Raw genomic sequence first — 16,536 nt, 5'->3', positions numbered from 1 at the left:
CAAGGGCAGGAAGTGCTGTCTGGCTGGTGCTGTTCTGAGTGCTGCCCTGCTCCACACTGAACACGAGCAGGTATTTTCCAAACGGGAACGAACGAGAGACGCTTCCTCTGCCTCCATTTCAGCCTCTCCATCTTCGGATGAGGGTTTGTGATCGATTCTACACTGTGAGCCATGTGGGCGGTATTGTGTCCTCCTGCGGTTTCTTCCTGAAGGTCTTCAGCCTGCTTCTTTGTAGTGGCTCCCCGGTGACGTCCTCTGCTCCGAGGTCTGGCCTGGTCCTGCCGCTCCACCTTCCCTCCAGGCCCAGGCCTCTGCTCAGGCTGCTTCTCCAAGTGGCCGATGATCCCCTCCTTCCATTCCCTCCTCCTGTCATCCTTCAGAGCCCTCTCAAGACTCACCTCCTCCGAGAAGCCCTCTGTGTTCCTCCCAGTCCCCATGGTAGCTCCCTGCTTTGACTTCACCTTACTATTCATGTTGGCACGGAACACGCTGCTTCTAGACCGGAGCTCGGTCCTCCCATGGGTGCATGTTGCTGGGCCTTGCTTCATAAGCCCATCTGCAAGGCTCCTAAGTGCCCTGTGCTTGTTCAGCTGAAGTGAGCGTCCGAGAACCAGACCGCTTCACTTTACTACTACGTTAGGTCTGGGTTCGCCCCCGCCCAAGCCTTCTCATGGGGTTCTCAGCGGAGCTGGGGAACGGCGGTGTTGCAGACCTGCGGGGGGACGTGGCTTGGTGCAGAGCCCGTGTGCCCAGCGGCTCAGACCCTGGGAGGTGCTTCTTGGTGGGAAAAAGAACAACTCAGACGTATTGTGGATACAGCCTCATTTTCTCTAAAAAGCAGTTATTTCATCTTTTTGGGGTATCACTGCATTAAAACATAGTTATCCACAAATTGTTTATATTTATGCATCTATAAACATGAAAGAACAAGGCCTATTTGATTTCCATAAGTCATGCAGATGTTAGGCTTAAGATTTTACTGTGACTTACCAAAATGTTTTCCATTTAGCCCCCTGACAAGTCTGAGGAAAAATGATCTTTTAATATGCTGCTAGACCGGGTGGTGATTTCAGACTCTCCTTTTCATCAGCATTACTTAGCAGTATTCGGTGATTCATGGCTGTCTTACGTCTATAACTAACATCACGTGGTTGGGCTATTTCTCATCGAATCCTATGTTCTAGGATATTTTAACCTTACAGAGAGGATATATCCGTTGAGTTCTAATTTGGCAGAAATTATTGAATCCCAGCTCATGTTTTTACCTGTACCATGTTTCAGAACAAGTGAGAAGTAGTAGCCTTTGCAAGTATCTGGTATCTCACCTAAAATTCCCTCCAATCTGGCCTGTCTTGCCACTGATCGTAAAGCAATAAGTATAGAACTTGGCAGTATTCCCTCTTGACATAGCTTTCCAATTATTGAAAATGAAGTAACTCCCTATAGAGGAGAAATCATTAAATATATAGTAAATAATGAGGTTAATTAATTTAACCCCTTCTAATTAGGAAACTAATTAAATCAGAAAATTAAAACTGACACAAGACATTAAAAGAGGGAAATTCTGAACTTAGAGCTAACAATCATCTCTTCATTTTCCATCAATTCCAAGAGAGGATTGAATATGTATTGCTGCTGCTGCGTCGCTTCAGTCGTGTCCGACTCTGTGCGACCCCATAGACGGAAGCCCACCAGGCTCCGCTGTCCCTGGGATTCTCGAGGCAAGAACACTGGAGTGGGTTGCCATTTCCTTCTCCAGTGCATGAAAGTGAAAAGTGAAAGTGAAGTCGCTCAGTCGTGTCTGACTCTTCGCGACCCCATGGACTGCAGCCTACCAGGCTCTTCTGTCCATGGGATTTTCCAGGCAAGAGTACTGGAGTGGGGTGCCATTGCCTTCTCCCTATCACATGAGAAATGGGTAAATAAAATGTGGTAGAGTCACATAATGGCAATCTACCTAACAATTACAAAGGATGAACTGCTTCTACATTTAGCAACATGCATAGATCTCAAAAATATAGCTAAGCAAAGAAAGAAAACCGCAGAATGAGTCAATATATCATCTGCATAAAACACAATATATTCAATGAATTCACATGTAAAAGTCTTAAAGTTAAGATGGATGTACAACAGACATTACAGCAATTAAGATGGGACGGGGGAATGGTAGTTGAATGACTACCATTATTTGCAACAATCTAATTTCTTAAAAAGAAAATTCACTCGTTACTTGGGTAATTACAATTGATTAAACTTTTAAAAAACAAAAATGTAGTATATAGGTAAGGACAAGGTGATGGTCTGATGGTATATGTGAAGAAACAAAGACTGATCTCATGGCAGCACACTGAGCTGCCTCTGCAACTAACATGTATTAGCTGCAAAAATATAAGTCAATGGACTATTTTCAACTTCTATCAAGTTATATCTTCCATACCACTTAGTTTTCTTCTACTTCTATTATATGTGAAATTAAATCTTGTTTCTGTTTTTTAAAAGAATGAATTCTAGTAAATATAGAAAGATGGATTTAGCCTCAAATCTGCTAGCAATTCTCATCATCAACAAGTCAATTAAACTCTCTGGGCCTGTTTTCTCATCCTCGGTGTATTTACTAAAAAGTGAGACTGACTCACAACATCTTGCAGATGGAAGCACATCTAAGACGGAAATACATCTAAATAGGAGGAATGGGTTCAGAAGCTTGAGTCAGAGAAGACTGTCAAAATCTTTGTCAGTGTTTTATAATACAGAACCAGGTCCTAGACTAGGATCTTCATTAATCAGTTGGTGAACAATCTGAGATGAAACTAAGGATACATTTTTCAAAGAAGCTCGCTCTCCATGGCAGGAGACCGTCACGCCCCTCAGCGTTACCTTTGGGAATAGTTTCTAACGGCCAGGAAACGCCTCAGAGCCACCACAGAACTAGATTAAGGTCGTGCTCAGGGCCACTGGCAGCGGTGTTTCTCGGGTGAAGGGTATCTGAGCGGGTTCCCTGCTGGACGCCTTTGGACTCCCCGCCCTTTTTACGTTGCTCTCACTCCACACGCAGCTGACAAGGACAGGGAACACTGTGGTCCAGGGCCTTTCTGGGGCTCCACTCTGGGGGCGGTGAGTCCGCGTGGATGCCCCAAAGCTGTAACGAACGTGTTCTGATTCCTTGGCATGTCAGTGCTACTGGGTGTTTCCCATCAGATGGCCGGTACATTATTTTCATAATGAAATTTGTCTTTATACACTTTAAAGGCTGTAAATGAAGCAAGACTTGATTCTATAGCCAGCCTGCCACGAAGTAGTTCACCTTCAATAGCTAGTAAGCTGTTCTCTTTTTCTCCTGTTAACACAGCTACAGGTTTATACTACACCTCAAACTCAACAGCCTGCTCTGGTGGGACTTAAGGACCTTCATATACTTGGCATTTATTTCGTATTATTTCCTATTTACGCCTTATATCAAATAACCAATTACTTAATATCTAAAACGTGCACCTTTTCATTCAGCGATACGAGCATTCTGCCCTCATCCCCCTTATCCGTGGCTTCCGCTTCTTACCCACTCCACCCGAGGTTTGTCCCATCGATCCTGGCCCACGGAAGGGAGCGCTTCTTGAAAGCTCTGCTGCGTTCGTTAATTCCACCACTGTCAGGCTTGTGTACCCAAGTATTTGCTAGCTTTTCGAGGGCAGGCATAACATTTATTTGCAAGAAAAGACTTCTCAATGTTCCATCAGGTCTCCATGTCCGTTATGTAACTAGGGTCACGGCTGAAGCAGCCTACTCACATTAGCATCACCCGAGAAAGCTGATTTATGAAGGGATGGCTACAAAGGTGTAGGCTGACGTGTAGGTGGTGGGGGAACCAAGGCCCAAAGGAATGAGAGGAAGGAAAGGTGACCGGGGCCTCGGAGGAGGCAGCTGTATAGGTCAGGTGACCTTGCCAGCTCCAGGAAGCCTGCCCAGAGGTCCAAGAAATAAACACAGCAGTCCCTCCCTGCTGCCCTCTCAGCTGTGCTGGGTTCCTTGTTCAGCAGATTCAACTGGGGGCCTGTTATCGTCACTTGGTGAGGTCGGCATCCTGGGCAGGGAACATGGCCGAGGACGGGATGCAGGCCTGAGGGAGAAGGGGGCTGGAGGCCGCTGCAGGCCTCCGACCCAGGCCTCCAACCAACGCCTGAGGCTAAGAGGACATCCATTGCTCACCCTTTCCACACAGAGCCACTGACTTCCCAACTCATGTCTACCAAGTGGCTAGGTGCAAGCCTGGTTTTTTAAAATTATCTTTAACAAATTTTTTAAATGTTTTATTGTAGTCTATTAGTATGATCTTAGTTTGTTAGAATTGTTTTGAAACTAAAGACGGCAGAAATTGGCGGAGTGCCATCAATCCCATCTCCTTTTCCTGGACACCAGGAAGACCACGTTTCCCAGCCTCCCCTGCAGGGTAGGCTGGGGCTACAAGACCCGGTTCTGGCCAGTGGAAGTGGGTGGACTGGGCGGTCGGCGGCTCTCTGCAGGCCTGGCGGCCGGGGAGCCTCCCAAGCGATGTTCTGCTTGACTCCTCCCCTCTGGAGAGCAGGCAGGAAATGGCTCCCAGACAGCAACACCGCAGCCCCCAGGAACGCCAACTGAGCAAGCCCCGAAGCCGCTCAGAAGCGCCCTGCACGCGCTGCCTGTCCTCCAGCCACGCCCCCCCAGCGGCACGCTGGGCCCTGTGCACGGGGCGGTGGCCGTGCGGGCTGCCCTGGGCTTCCTCGGTGCTGGGCAGCTTCCCGGCCTCTGCCCCTGGAGGCCGGTTGTTTCCCTAACCCTCCAGTCAAGATGCCTCCGGGGGGCGCCACCGCCAGAGCCGGAACCAGCGACAGAGTCCTGGTGATGAACACTCTGTGCTCCGCACGCGGCCCACGGGGGGGAGAGGGGTGTTGCTAGGCCGTGACGTCAGAGCACGGAAGGAAGAGTGTAAGATCACACGCGTGGGCTAACTGTATGATGGCTTTACAGCCCTGAAACTGCCCAACTGAAAACAACGAAAGCATGATACAGAGTTGGTTATGTAAGTTAAGGTACATTTAAAAACGGGGCATTATGTATCCATTAAATGATGTAGATCTTTTATCTATCGACCTGGAAGGACCTTTTTGTTTTTGTTTTTAGGCCAGCAACAGAACAGTAGCATTTTTTTTCAAGGAAAAATGTATTTGTGTGAGACAGTGTCAGGAAGGATTCATAAACGCTGCTTCCAGGATAAGATTTGAGATAATTTATTTTTTTCCCTTACTCGTGTTCCCTAGTTTCTCTACAATGAATGCGTGACTTTTGGTGGCAACTGTGCCCTGTGGGTCGACTGACTGACCACTCCCATAAAGAAGCACATGTTTTTTGGCTCCCAGGTTCTCCTGCAAGTAAATGCTGGCTTTCTGATGCCTCTAACTTAAGTACTCCCTTGCAAAAAAAGGTCAAATGTTGTAGTCTATAAACCCCAACTAAAGGTTTACTAAACATTGATAGTACCTAACTTTAAGGGGTATGTGACTAGCTGAACTGAACATGAGAACAAGACTGAGACTGTTGCAGAGAACAGAAAGACATGCATTAAAAAAAATTTGTAAATACTAATAATGGCCTCAAGTTCCTGCCAGTAAGTACAATTTGAATTGTTCTCAACTTTCCTTTTCCATTTTCTAATTTCACACTTTTTCCCTCTAGCACAAGATACCTAATTTTGCAAAATAAAAAATGAGAAGTGTGTTACCCTATTTATCAAATTAGTATGAAACAGGCTGTTTGTTCTCTGAAGGTTGATTACCAACAAAATGACCATGCTTTGAACTTAGTTGGGAGAAGCTGTAAATATATTAATCCTCAATGTCGCGTTTGGGGTCATACATGTACCGAAGTTAAAGAAGTACAAAGCTTTCGTTAAATGAACTGATACTTCCTCAGAACATGCCTTACCCAGGTGAAGTTAGATTTCATCTAAAGAAGTTTCTTTTATTACTGGCAAAGCAGCAATGTGTTAGATACACTCTACTGAATGTTTTCTGTGTGGGCCACTGAGCGAGACCCTCCTGATGTTGGTGAGATAAGGCCCACACACGTGTACAACACTGACCTTGCACAGTTTAATGTTTAACTATCTCAACAGGTCGATGAGATTTTAAATAACAGATTTCTTAGTTCCATAATTTGCCTTCTTGACTATCAGAAATCACAGTAAAGCTGCCCTGCTGTTACAAGTTCTTTTTTTAACTTACAAAATAAAATACCTGGTTGAGATATGCTTTAAGTCTTTTATTATAAAAGTACACACTTAGTTCCTATTTAACCAAGCAAGAAAAAAGCTAGTAAGTTCTCTCACACAGGTCAATAAAAGGGGATGCTAATTTTGATTTGATATTTAGAAGGAATTTATCACTCCTACATTTTCTTCACATAGAAGGTAAAATGTTACAATGACCAATACCCAACTTATGCTTGGGTAGTCAGAGGAGGACAGTATATTCTATTCATTCAGCCAAGTACCCAATGTTTTTATTATTTGTAAAAAAAAAAAAATTGTTAGCATTAGAACAGGGTTGTTTCAGACTATTCAAAAGACAAATGAAAAAAGAGAAAACATCAGAATGATTAAACATAAGGATATTTAAAAGACTAAATAGGTGCTTGGACTTCCCAGGTGGTGCAGTGGGGAAGAATCCGCCTGCCTATGCACGAGATGCAGATTCCATCCCTGGGTCGGGAAGATCCTCTGAAGGAGGCAATGGCAACCCACTCCAGTTTCCTTGTCTGGAGAATTCCATGGACAGAGGAGCCTGGCGGGCTACAGTCCATGGGGTGGCAAAGTCGGACACGACTGAGCCACTAACACACAATGTGCTCACTTTCTGCCCATACAAAAACCACTTATTACACAGATAACGAGTGCACAGACAATCTGTTCGCTGATTCAACACAGCCAGTGTCCCCGGTACTGCGCCCTGGTCGATGAACCAACCACAACTCACTTTCAGAACTTAAGTATGATCGCAGACTAAAAAGTGCCACGGCAAAGGCCTCAGAAATGAGTGAAGGTTACAGGAGGCTGCCACAGTCATTCTTAAAGGTTTTTTTCCCCCCGACCACTTCCATTAACATTTACTTCACGACAGAGCATGAGATGGTTGGATGGCATCACCCCCTCGACGAACATGAGTTTGAGCAAGCTCCGGGAGGTGGTGATGGACAGGGAAGCCTGGCGTGCTGCGGTCCATGGGGTCGCGGAGTCGGACACGACCAAGCGACTGAACCGAACGGCTTTCCGCTTAGCAAGGAGCAGCAGCGGGCCTCCCTCACGTGCCTTTCCATCCCCAGGCCCCGGCCGCGGCGTGAGGCCCGGGGGACGCGGGGGTCCCGCCGGCTGCTCGGCTCCGCTCCCCACCAGCGCAGGTGAGCGCCCAGCGCGGCTCTCCGGGCGCCGCCCGATTACGTCACAGCGCGGGCGCGCGTCGCGGCCAGGTGTCGTCAGCGGCGCCCCGAGTGAGGAGACCGAGGCTACTTCCGACGGCTCGGGGTCCCCGGGCAGGAGCCGGCTCGGGCGATGGGGAGAAGCCCAGTGGCCGCGCCCCCGGGGCCGGAGCGCCTCCAGGAGCCCGCGGCGCTCGGCCTCGGCCCTCCAGTCCGGGCCTCCCGCTCCCACACCCTCACCCTACTCCTGACCGTCTCCTCAGGTTCCCTCTGGGCGGTCCCCAGCGGCGCTCTGCTCGCCTGGGCCCCGCCCCCCGGCGTGCGCATGCGCAGCGCGTGCTGCCGCGCGGGCCGACGGGAGGGCCCGCCGCGAGGCCGTCCTCCCCGGGGCCGGCCCACTGCAGCCCCGCAGGGGGGGCGCGTCTCCCCGAGACCCCCGCGCTCCCCCGGGGGCGGCGGCTGCCCCGCGCCCCGCGCTCCGCGGCGGGCGGCCCGCTGTGCTGAGCGCCCCCCGACCCCGGGGCGGCGGCGGAGGGCTCCGGGCGGCGCCGGCCGGGCGGCCCCCGGCCCTCGGCTCCCCCTCGGCGGCCGGCGCGATGGTGCGGCCCGCGGGACGCGCGCGGCTCCCGCGCTCCAGCGGCGCCGAGGGCGGGGGCGCCGAGGGTCCTACTCGCAGCGCCGGAGCCGGGGCCGCGCGCCGGCCGCGGCGTTGGGGAGCGGGCCCCGCGGGGCCGGGCGGGAGCCGCCGCTGCGGAGCCTCGGGGTCGCCGCGACCATGTCGGGCCAGGCGCCCCGCGTCCCCGAGGAGATGTTCAAGGAGGTCAAGTACTACGCGGTGGGCGACCTCGACCCGCAGGTACCCCGCCTCCACCCCGCCGCGTCCCCGCGGCCCCGGCCCGCGCCCCCCGCGCGCGCGTCCGGGTCCCGGGGAGCCCGCGAGTCCGGCTGCGCGGAGGCCCGGCCGCCCGGCGCCGAGCAAGGCCGGAGGGGACGGAGCGGGCACCAGGGTCTGCAGCCCCCGCGGGAGCGCACCCCGGGGCTGGGGGGGACCCTAAGAGGGGACCTGGGGCGCATCTACGGGGTCCGCGGCGGGTGCTGTGCCCAGACTCGGGGGAAGGCGGGCACGTGGAGGGGGTCTGCGCGGAGAGCCCAGCGCCGGGTGTCCCCGTCCCTACCCCGTGGGGGGACCCGCCTGCGGGTGGCGCGGCGCCTCGCCGGCTTCCCTCCACCCGACCCCCTCTCTCCGTTCCTTCGTGGGCGGAGTCCGGACGGGGACACCCTCCCGCGGCAGCCCCGGCGGTCCGGGGGCCCCCGGGCGACGGGTGGGTCCGGGGTGGAAGCTTCGGCAGGGTGGAGCCAGTAGGGACGCGGGCCCTGGGTTGCTCAGGGGACAGTTAGCGGCCCCCGGGGTGGCAGCCCCCCTCCCCGGACCCAGCTCGCAGGTCTGCAGCTCGATCCTCTCCTGTGCGCGCCCCCCACCCCGGGAACGCTCGGTTTGTTGCCAGCAGATTGGTGGTCTTTTATTTTCCAAGTTGGGTGAATTATGCAAGAAGTGTGGAAGAAGACGCTGGTAAAACAGTCACCGTACACATTTGAATTTTTGTCGTTTGGGCTCATGCTAAAAGATATCCTGGTTTTTCCTAAGCTTTTTGAAGTAGTGCATCTGTTTGAACGTCAGAATTTGATGCTTCCATTGTGGGAATGACCTGGGTTGGGTTTCCAGGTGTTCTCCTCCGTAAAGTTTATCTGACAGTTACAGCGCCTGGGTGTCCCCTTGGCTGTGAGTGCTGAGCTTGGAGAACTGAGGCCTGGGCCTCCCGAGTAGAGGTGGGGACTTAATAGATAAACTTGGAGACAGAAGAGCTGCGGCAGGCTGGTGGGTCTTGGCCTTCTAGAGGCTTGTGTGCTGGTGTCCTAGTAACTAAACGCTTGGCAGCCCCCAAGTAGTAGAGGCTTTGACTTGAAGCATAAACAGGTGGTGAACTCAGGTGAAAGTGCGCGCCTGTAGCAGCGTGGGTTCCCTTTCTTCACTGCCCGCTGTTCCTCTGCCCTCTGCTTCCTACCCTCTGGCTCATTTTAAGACTTTGGCTCTAAACAGAGAACTGAGGCAAATGTTACTTAAAACCTGGAGGAAGCTGGAGCTGGAGCCATGTTTACTCAATGGTGAATCAAGTCTAAGGGCTTAAAAATGTCCTTGCAAACCACTTAGGTCTGAAACTATATTTTCTGAAAGATAGTTGACTCTCTGAATCTTAAAATGTGGATTCCAGGAGTTCACGTGTGTCGGATGGACTTCTCGTTCACCTCCACACGTGGACGCTCTCGCGGCCTGAGCTTGCGATGTGTTCCCCAGACCCAGCCCGAGGCCTCCAGCGCCCTCCGTTTCCGCCCTCCTGTGCTCTGGGGCCTCGTTCGCTCAGAGCTTTGCCCCATCTCTGTCATGCACTCATGGCTCTGCTCGGGGGGGACCCAGGTCTCCTCCTCAATGCGCCGCGTGTCCTCCTAGGTCGTACAGTGGCACCAGAGAAAGCCATGCCCTAAACTAAAACTTTCTTTCCCTGTCGGCTCTTGGTGGTGCTTGGGAGCCGTGCTGTGGGTCACAGTTTCTGTCACACGCCCCCCTCCGTCACCAGGTCTTGCTGAGTCCCTTGCCTCATCTTCTTGTCCAGCTCAGTGACCTGCTTCTTTCACCTGAGTCATCGCAGGTGTTTCTTAACGCCTGTCCTGCCTCCGCTCCCGCCGCGTAAACCTGTCCTTCTTCCACTGGCGGTGATCTTCCTGTCGTGTCTGATCATGGTCTTCCCTGCTGACTGCCTGGCCCTCAGCCTCTCTTTCAGAAGACACTCTGTATTTTATTTTGGGGTAAAATACAAAGCATAGCGTCTATGCAACACTGCCGATGGTCTGATCTGTGTTCTGCCCAGCGTGTCAGATGCTGCCCTCTCTGCACAATGACTGTGTTTCTGCGTGGCTGACGCCTTTGCGTTCCTCGGGATTCGGCTCCTGGAGCATCTCTTGCAGAACTTCTCCGTGTACCAGAAGTGCCTGTCCCCGTGCCTTTCTGTTGAGACACTGTGTGTCCAGTGCTCGCCTTGACTGTCAGTCCTTCTGTCTTCAAGAGGGACACTGTCCAGTACCTCGGTCACAGGAGCTCGGTGCTTCCCTGTCGGTGAATCAAGACTTGCTGCATTTTGTTGTCCCCATAGGTTTCCTTGCAAATGACTCGGTGGCAGGTTATTAATCCTGTGTGGGGAACGTGGTGGATGTTTATTACAATTTTCACGTTTGGTAAGCACTTGTATGCATTGAAATGTAGCGTGTTCTGTTGTAACTTGTATGCTTTTTTGTAGGTTATTCAGCTTCTGAAAGCTGGGAAAGCGAAGGAAGTGTCGTACAACGCGCTCGCCTCGCACATCATCTCGGAAGATGGGGACAATCCGGAGGTGGGAGAGGCCCGCGAAGTCTTTGATTTGCCTGTCGTCAAGGTTGGTGGTACATCTACCCAGTTTTACACCCTTGGTCGTGTTTCTTGAAAGGGGTGTGTTTGAAGTTTCTGTGCGGCTCTTCTCAGGCTGTTGGCTCGGGTCTCGGTGGGAAGCACTTTTAGCACTTTGACACTTCCGAGACCAGCCAGCAGAAGCCTGGTCCTGCACGTTACAGCTTACGCACCTGCTACCGTGACCCCGTTTGCCACGGGCTGTGACCCCGTTTGCCACGGGCTGGAAGTTCTCTAAGCCAGGAAAACATGTCGCAGGCAGTGGATGTGCTATCTTGATGGAGACGACGCTGGTGAATTCTGCTCGGAAACTGGATTGACTCCCCGAGATGCTCCAGCAGGGCTCCCTCGCACCCGTGCTGGCCAGGGGCCCTGATTTCCAGGCAGGCAGGTCAGGTGGAGCCCCGTGCCGTCTGGCTGCTCACTGCCCTCCAACAAGGGTCCCAGTGACCGCTGGTCTCGCTGTCCCCATGGTAGCTCTCGCCTCCACTGTCCCGACTGAGAGCTGTGGGTCGTTCATTCTGGAGAGGGGAGTGCCTGCTGGTGGCCGATTGCTGGTCTGGGTCCTGTTGCTGCCCTGTTGCTGCTGAGGGTCGAACTGACTGCTGTTAAATGTGGGCTTTTGAATTTAGGTTTGTAATTTGGATCTTTCAGTTTCATATTATGCATTTGTTTTAAAATGGTTTTATTCCAGTTTTTTTCCTTCTTTTTCTCTTTTTCATGCTGTTCCATGTATTACCTTAAAAAAAATCAGTATGAAAGTTACCCTGGCTTAATAATGAGAGCCTGGCAGTTAGGGGCGAAGGCTGCAGCAGGCAGCCTGCAGGCTGGCTTGCTGCTGTGGTTGTCCGCCTCACTGGCGTGCAGGCTCTGAAACGCTGCCTTGCAGGCGCAGAAGCCCGGCTGGTGAGGGAGCCTGCGGGCAGGTCTGTCTCGCAGGAAGGTCCTCGCCCGTCAGGCCCTCCCGCAGCCGCTGTGCGTCAGAACCACGCGCGGTTGCTTTGCAGAGTTGAAGCGCAGTGGTCGCGGTTCTGGCTGGCCGCTTCTTTCTGCCTGGCCAGCGGGCTTACTCCACCTGGTCCTTCGTGAAGCCTGATGTCAGCAGGTGTCTTGCCTGCCTCCCCTGTGCCACCTTGGAAGAGAGTGGACCTGCCTCAGGCACCAGGCTCCTTGGGGCCCTGGTTGGCTTCCATCCTTCGTGGCTGTGGGGACCAAACCTCATCTCTCCCCCACATGGTATCCTGCAGCCTGTGGTCACAGTGACTCCAGGCAGACCGTGTGGACTCTTCATGAGCCATCAAAGGGCGACCCCTTGGTAACAAATTTGGGGTGCCAGGGTCCTTGACCCCCGCCCAGTTACAGCAGTGCTGCTTAAGTCTGGCCCCTCCTCACGCCCCTTTTTGTAGCAAATGTTTTGTAGTACCCCCTTTATTACCCTGAAATGAAATTGTTATGTAAGATAACATCATATATCATAAATACGTATTAGTATTTATGTACAAATTGCCCAAACTGGAATGCAAAAAAAGAGAAGGGAGGCAGATGGCAGAAGTCGGCATTTCAGTGGAGATACCCTAGGGGTGGGGGTGGGTCCCGGGGGACCTGGTCCTCTGTCCTGCCCCCCAGCACCAGCTCTGAGGGGAGTGCAGGCTGGTGACTGGGCGCTGCTGAAGTTCCGAGCCCATCAGCACATCCCTCCCAGAGGCAGCATTCCCAGGAAGGCCGTCCACCACGCAGCTGCCCAGAAGTAGCCATCAGCCAGTGGGCTGACCACGGCCCCGACTCGTCTCCCACTGCTCCTGGGCACGCTGCTCACTCTCCCTCTCAGCGCGAGGCCTGCGCCCTGTGCTGTCCAGGGCCGCGGTGTGGGGACGGGATGGAGCAGTCTCCAGAGCAGTGCAGCAGTCTGCGCTCACTGCGGGACAGCGCGAGAGACTCAGGCCTCGTCTGGCACGCTTGGTGTGCGCTCAGCTGAAGGCGGGGCCTGGCGCTCTCGGGGCCCGGGGCTCTAGAGCAGAGGCTCAGGAGCTGGAGTGGAGAGGCTTAGTTGCTCTGCAACATGCGGGATTGTCCTGGACCAGCAATCGAACCTGTGTCTCCTGTGTTGACTGGCAGATTTTTCACCACTGAGCCACCAGGGAAGCCTGGCACCAAGACTTTTTAATTGTTTTTTTTGGTACAAACGCTTTCCCCAGTGGCCTTGGAGGCCTCGTTAGAAGTGTTAATTATGCTGACTTGCAGTGGCTTTATTTTATGTATTGTTACTTGCTTTGGGGATAAATGGCTCCCTATTACTGTGCTTTTCTGGTTCTCCATTTCTGCGTTATTACGAGCGTTGTTCTTCTTAGCTGCAGTATCTTATCTAGACTTACCTGGGTGAGGGGCTCAGGGCGAGTCTGTTTATGATTTGGCGACTTTGCAGCGGCCAGCCCAGCACTCTCTTCAGTGCGCCCATACTCACCCCTCCTGCAGCCCCCAGGGGCAGCTTTCGGGGAGACTGCTGCAGGCAGAGGGGTAAGGGTGCCTGTCCACGATGTCAGCTCCTCTGGTCCAGCCCACCCATCTGAGTCCGTTTCAGGGTGTTGACCTGGCTTTCTGCCATATCCTCCTGACGCGGACCAAGGGTGGCTGGGGAACTGGTCTCAGGAAAGCCACGTGGTGCTCCACACACGGTGGGCCCTGAGGGCTTTGGTGTTGCGGCTGAGAGGGTGTCCGAGTGGAGTGGGAGGCAGAGCCCGTGGGAGGCTCCTGGGGGGCCAGTTCCCTCCCCTGTCACTGGAGTCTTCCCAGGACAGAGTCATGGACGACGTTACAGACTCCTTCCTGCTTAGTGGCTGAGCCACAAAGCTACAGCTTTGATAAAATAGTGAAATCAGTGTGAAGTAACTCTTCACAGATGTCATATGTATATAGACTTATGCTGAGGAATTGTTGATGTTACCTGGCATATAAGGAGAGGACACTTTGATTTCTGAGGTTCTTTCAAGGTGTACGTGATATATTAGAAGTGAGTGTCATACAAGCAGCTGAGGTTTCTGAAGTCAGCTGCCTACTGTGTGGTCTTACACAGTAATTCGGTAAAGCAGACCTACCAGGATAATGGTTAATGTGATTTTCAAAATTAAATGTCAAAGTAAGATGATTTTTCAAAAATATAATTTACCCAAAAAGGTAGTAAATAATGTGTTTTGCAGTTCATAAAAGGATCACCAGAGAGAAAGGCGTCATGTGATTTACAAACGTTTTATGTACTTGGCCTCCTGAAGAAAAACCCCAAAACTCCCACCTTTAGACCAGCCAGGACTCAGGACTCCAGAGGAGAGTTGGAGGGGTTTGTGTGTACCTGGGACGTGGGTAGGGAAAGCCTCCGGTTGTGAAGACAGCTTCTAGCTGGACTAGAGGCTTACGCAGTAGCCCAGAGACTGGGACACAACTGGAGCAGCTGAGCAAGTGTGGAAACCTAGAATTTAAGTTTCTATATATAATAAGCCTTCAAAGAGCTGGTAGTGTTTCACTCCACAGTTGGGCTTTCCCCTTGGGGACTAATAGCTAACACTTGACGCTAATGCTTGAAGACTGGTGACTAATCTGGATGCTGTATCATTGGTTGTGACAGAGCCTTTCATTTCCAGGAGCAGCACTGGTCACCTGGTGCCGTTTTGAGTGTGAACTGGAGCTGTGTTTTGATCTGCGCTTCTGTTTTCTCTTCCAGCCTTCCTGGGTGATCCTGTCCGTCCAGTGTGGAGCTCTCCTCCCGTATCCTTTCTGGGGAAGGAGGGAGGGAGAGGGTGACTCTGGGTCTAAGACTCAAGTGAGCCTCACTTCCTGCGCTTACGCGTGAGTCGGGAGGTGGTGTGTGTCCTGCTCTGGCCCTCCGGGACCCAGTCGTTGGTCCCTGATCCTTGGCGGTCCCCCTGGGGGCGGGGGCCAGCTGGGTGGAAGCAGCTGTACCCTGGGCCCGAGGCCGGAGTTCTCGTTCCACAGATTGGCTTTGGGACCCAGGCAGTCTGGACCTCAGTTCTGTTGTTTTTGGAACAGATGGCTTCTGTGGTGTCTGGTTGGATGGACTGATTCTAAAATTCTCAGGCTATGAACCCAGTCACGAAGTATTTGAAGGATAGATTGGGGAAGAGGACATTTTTAGTTTGATGTCATGCACTGTTACTCTTTTCATTAGGTTGGATGGAAGTGTATTAATCTGTTTCTGCACTGATTCCACCCTTAATGTGGAGCGCCTGCTTGGGGCCTAATTCTGCAGACAGGGTCACCAGGATTGCCTTCCTGCCCCGGGGAGCTGCCCCGCACCGCGTGTTGGTTCATTTGACGTTTCCCGAGGGTGACTGTGGAACACACACCCCGTCCCCCACTCACGCACAGCAGCAGTGGGTCACCAGGACCACATTTCTGCCCCCAGGAAGCTGCCCCTGCATGGTGTGTTGGCTCAGCGTGCAGAAGTAACGCTGTAACCGATTCGAGGTCCAGACACTCCAGATTCCTTAAAAAGTCACGCTTGCTGTGAACAGACTGAAGTTCAGGCCCCCGGAGGTCACGTGTGCTGACAGAGAACCCTATGCCCGGGCTGCATGCTGTGAGTGCTCAAAGAAGATGTTGATTGAGTTTTAAGAGCCAGAGCTTCAGAACTGGGGCAGACCTTGGGAATTACATACATATTCTAACCCTTGTTTTAATGAAGGGAAAGCTGAAGCTCAGAGTTGTCTCGCCCAAATTCACATAGTATGATGGGGCTAAAACTAGAGCTTGGGTTCTTTTATGAAAAATTCCTCTAGGCAACAGAAGTAATCATGCTAAAGTAAACTCCAGACTTCCAGTGTTTTAGGATAATGCGGGCCGTGTGTGGCTGTGTGTGTGTGTGTGTCCATACGTGTGTGCAGTTAGCCGTGTGTGGCTGTGTGTATGTGTGTGCAGTTAGCCATGTGTGGCTGTGTGTGTGTGTCCATATGTGTGTGCAGTTAGCCGTGTGTGGCTGTGTGTGTGTTCATGTGTGTGTGCAGTTAGCCGTGTGTGGCTGTGTGTGTGTGTCCATATGTGTGTGCAGTTAGCCGTGTGTGGCTGGGTGTATGTGTGTGCAGTTAGCCGTGTGTGGCTGTGTGTGTGTTCATGTGTGTGTGCAGTTAGCCGTGTGTGGCTGTGTGTATGTGTGTGCAGTTAGCCGTGTGTGGCTGGGTGTATGTGTGTGCAGTTAGCCATGTGTGGCTGTGTGTGTGTCCATACGTGTGTGCAGTTAGCCGTGTGTGGCTGTGTGTGTGTGTGTCCATATGTGTGTGCAGTTAGCCGTGTGTGGCTGTGTGTGTGTGTTCGTGTGTGCAGTTAGCTGTGTGTGGCTGTGTGTGTGTTCATGTGTGTGTGCAGTTAGCCGTGTGTGGCTCTGTGTGTGTGTCCATACGTGTGTGCAGTTAGCCGTGTGTGGCTGTGTATACATGTGTGTGCTCATGTGTGTGTGCAGTTGGGTGCTTTTCCCACGTGCGTGTGACGCCCATCTTGTGGATCCCAGTGGAGAGATTGGCTTTGAGAGTGTGCTCTCCCGAGCCCCTCGGTTCTTTCTGCGCTGTCAGTGTCTCTCTTTCCCACCTGCCTGC

At 52.5% G+C, this 16,536-nt stretch overlaps 1 protein-coding gene across 5 annotated transcripts in view; it reads left to right on the top strand.

The window, feature by feature from the left end:
- The first annotated feature begins 4,940 nt into the window (after positions 1-4,940).
- The window catches only part of PAXIP1 (PAX interacting protein 1), a 50,014-nt gene continuing 38,418 nt past the window's right edge, over positions 4,941-16,536 (top strand). For 4 of the 5 annotated variants that reach the window (XM_081537946.1, XM_081537944.1, XM_081537945.1 and 1 more), the window contains exons 1-3: positions 8,088-8,299; positions 10,794-10,928; positions 14,652-14,695. In XM_081537946.1, the coding sequence (XP_081394072.1) occupies positions 8,219-8,299; positions 10,794-10,928; positions 14,652-14,695 (260 nt within the window). In that variant the 5' untranslated portion in view covers positions 8,088-8,218. Of the gene's footprint in view, positions 5,054-8,087; positions 8,300-10,793; positions 10,929-14,651; positions 14,696-16,536 lie in introns of those variants that run through there. The other variant, XM_081537948.1, reaches the window with a different exon arrangement.

This window comes from Giraffa tippelskirchi, chromosome 10, assembly GCF_054371585.1.
Source record: "Giraffa tippelskirchi isolate mGirTip1 chromosome 10, T2T-mGirTip1v1.2.pri, whole genome shotgun sequence".
NCBI lineage: Eukaryota > Metazoa > Chordata > Mammalia > Artiodactyla > Giraffidae > Giraffa > Giraffa tippelskirchi.
This window is presented reverse-complemented; position numbering and strand designations above follow the sequence as displayed.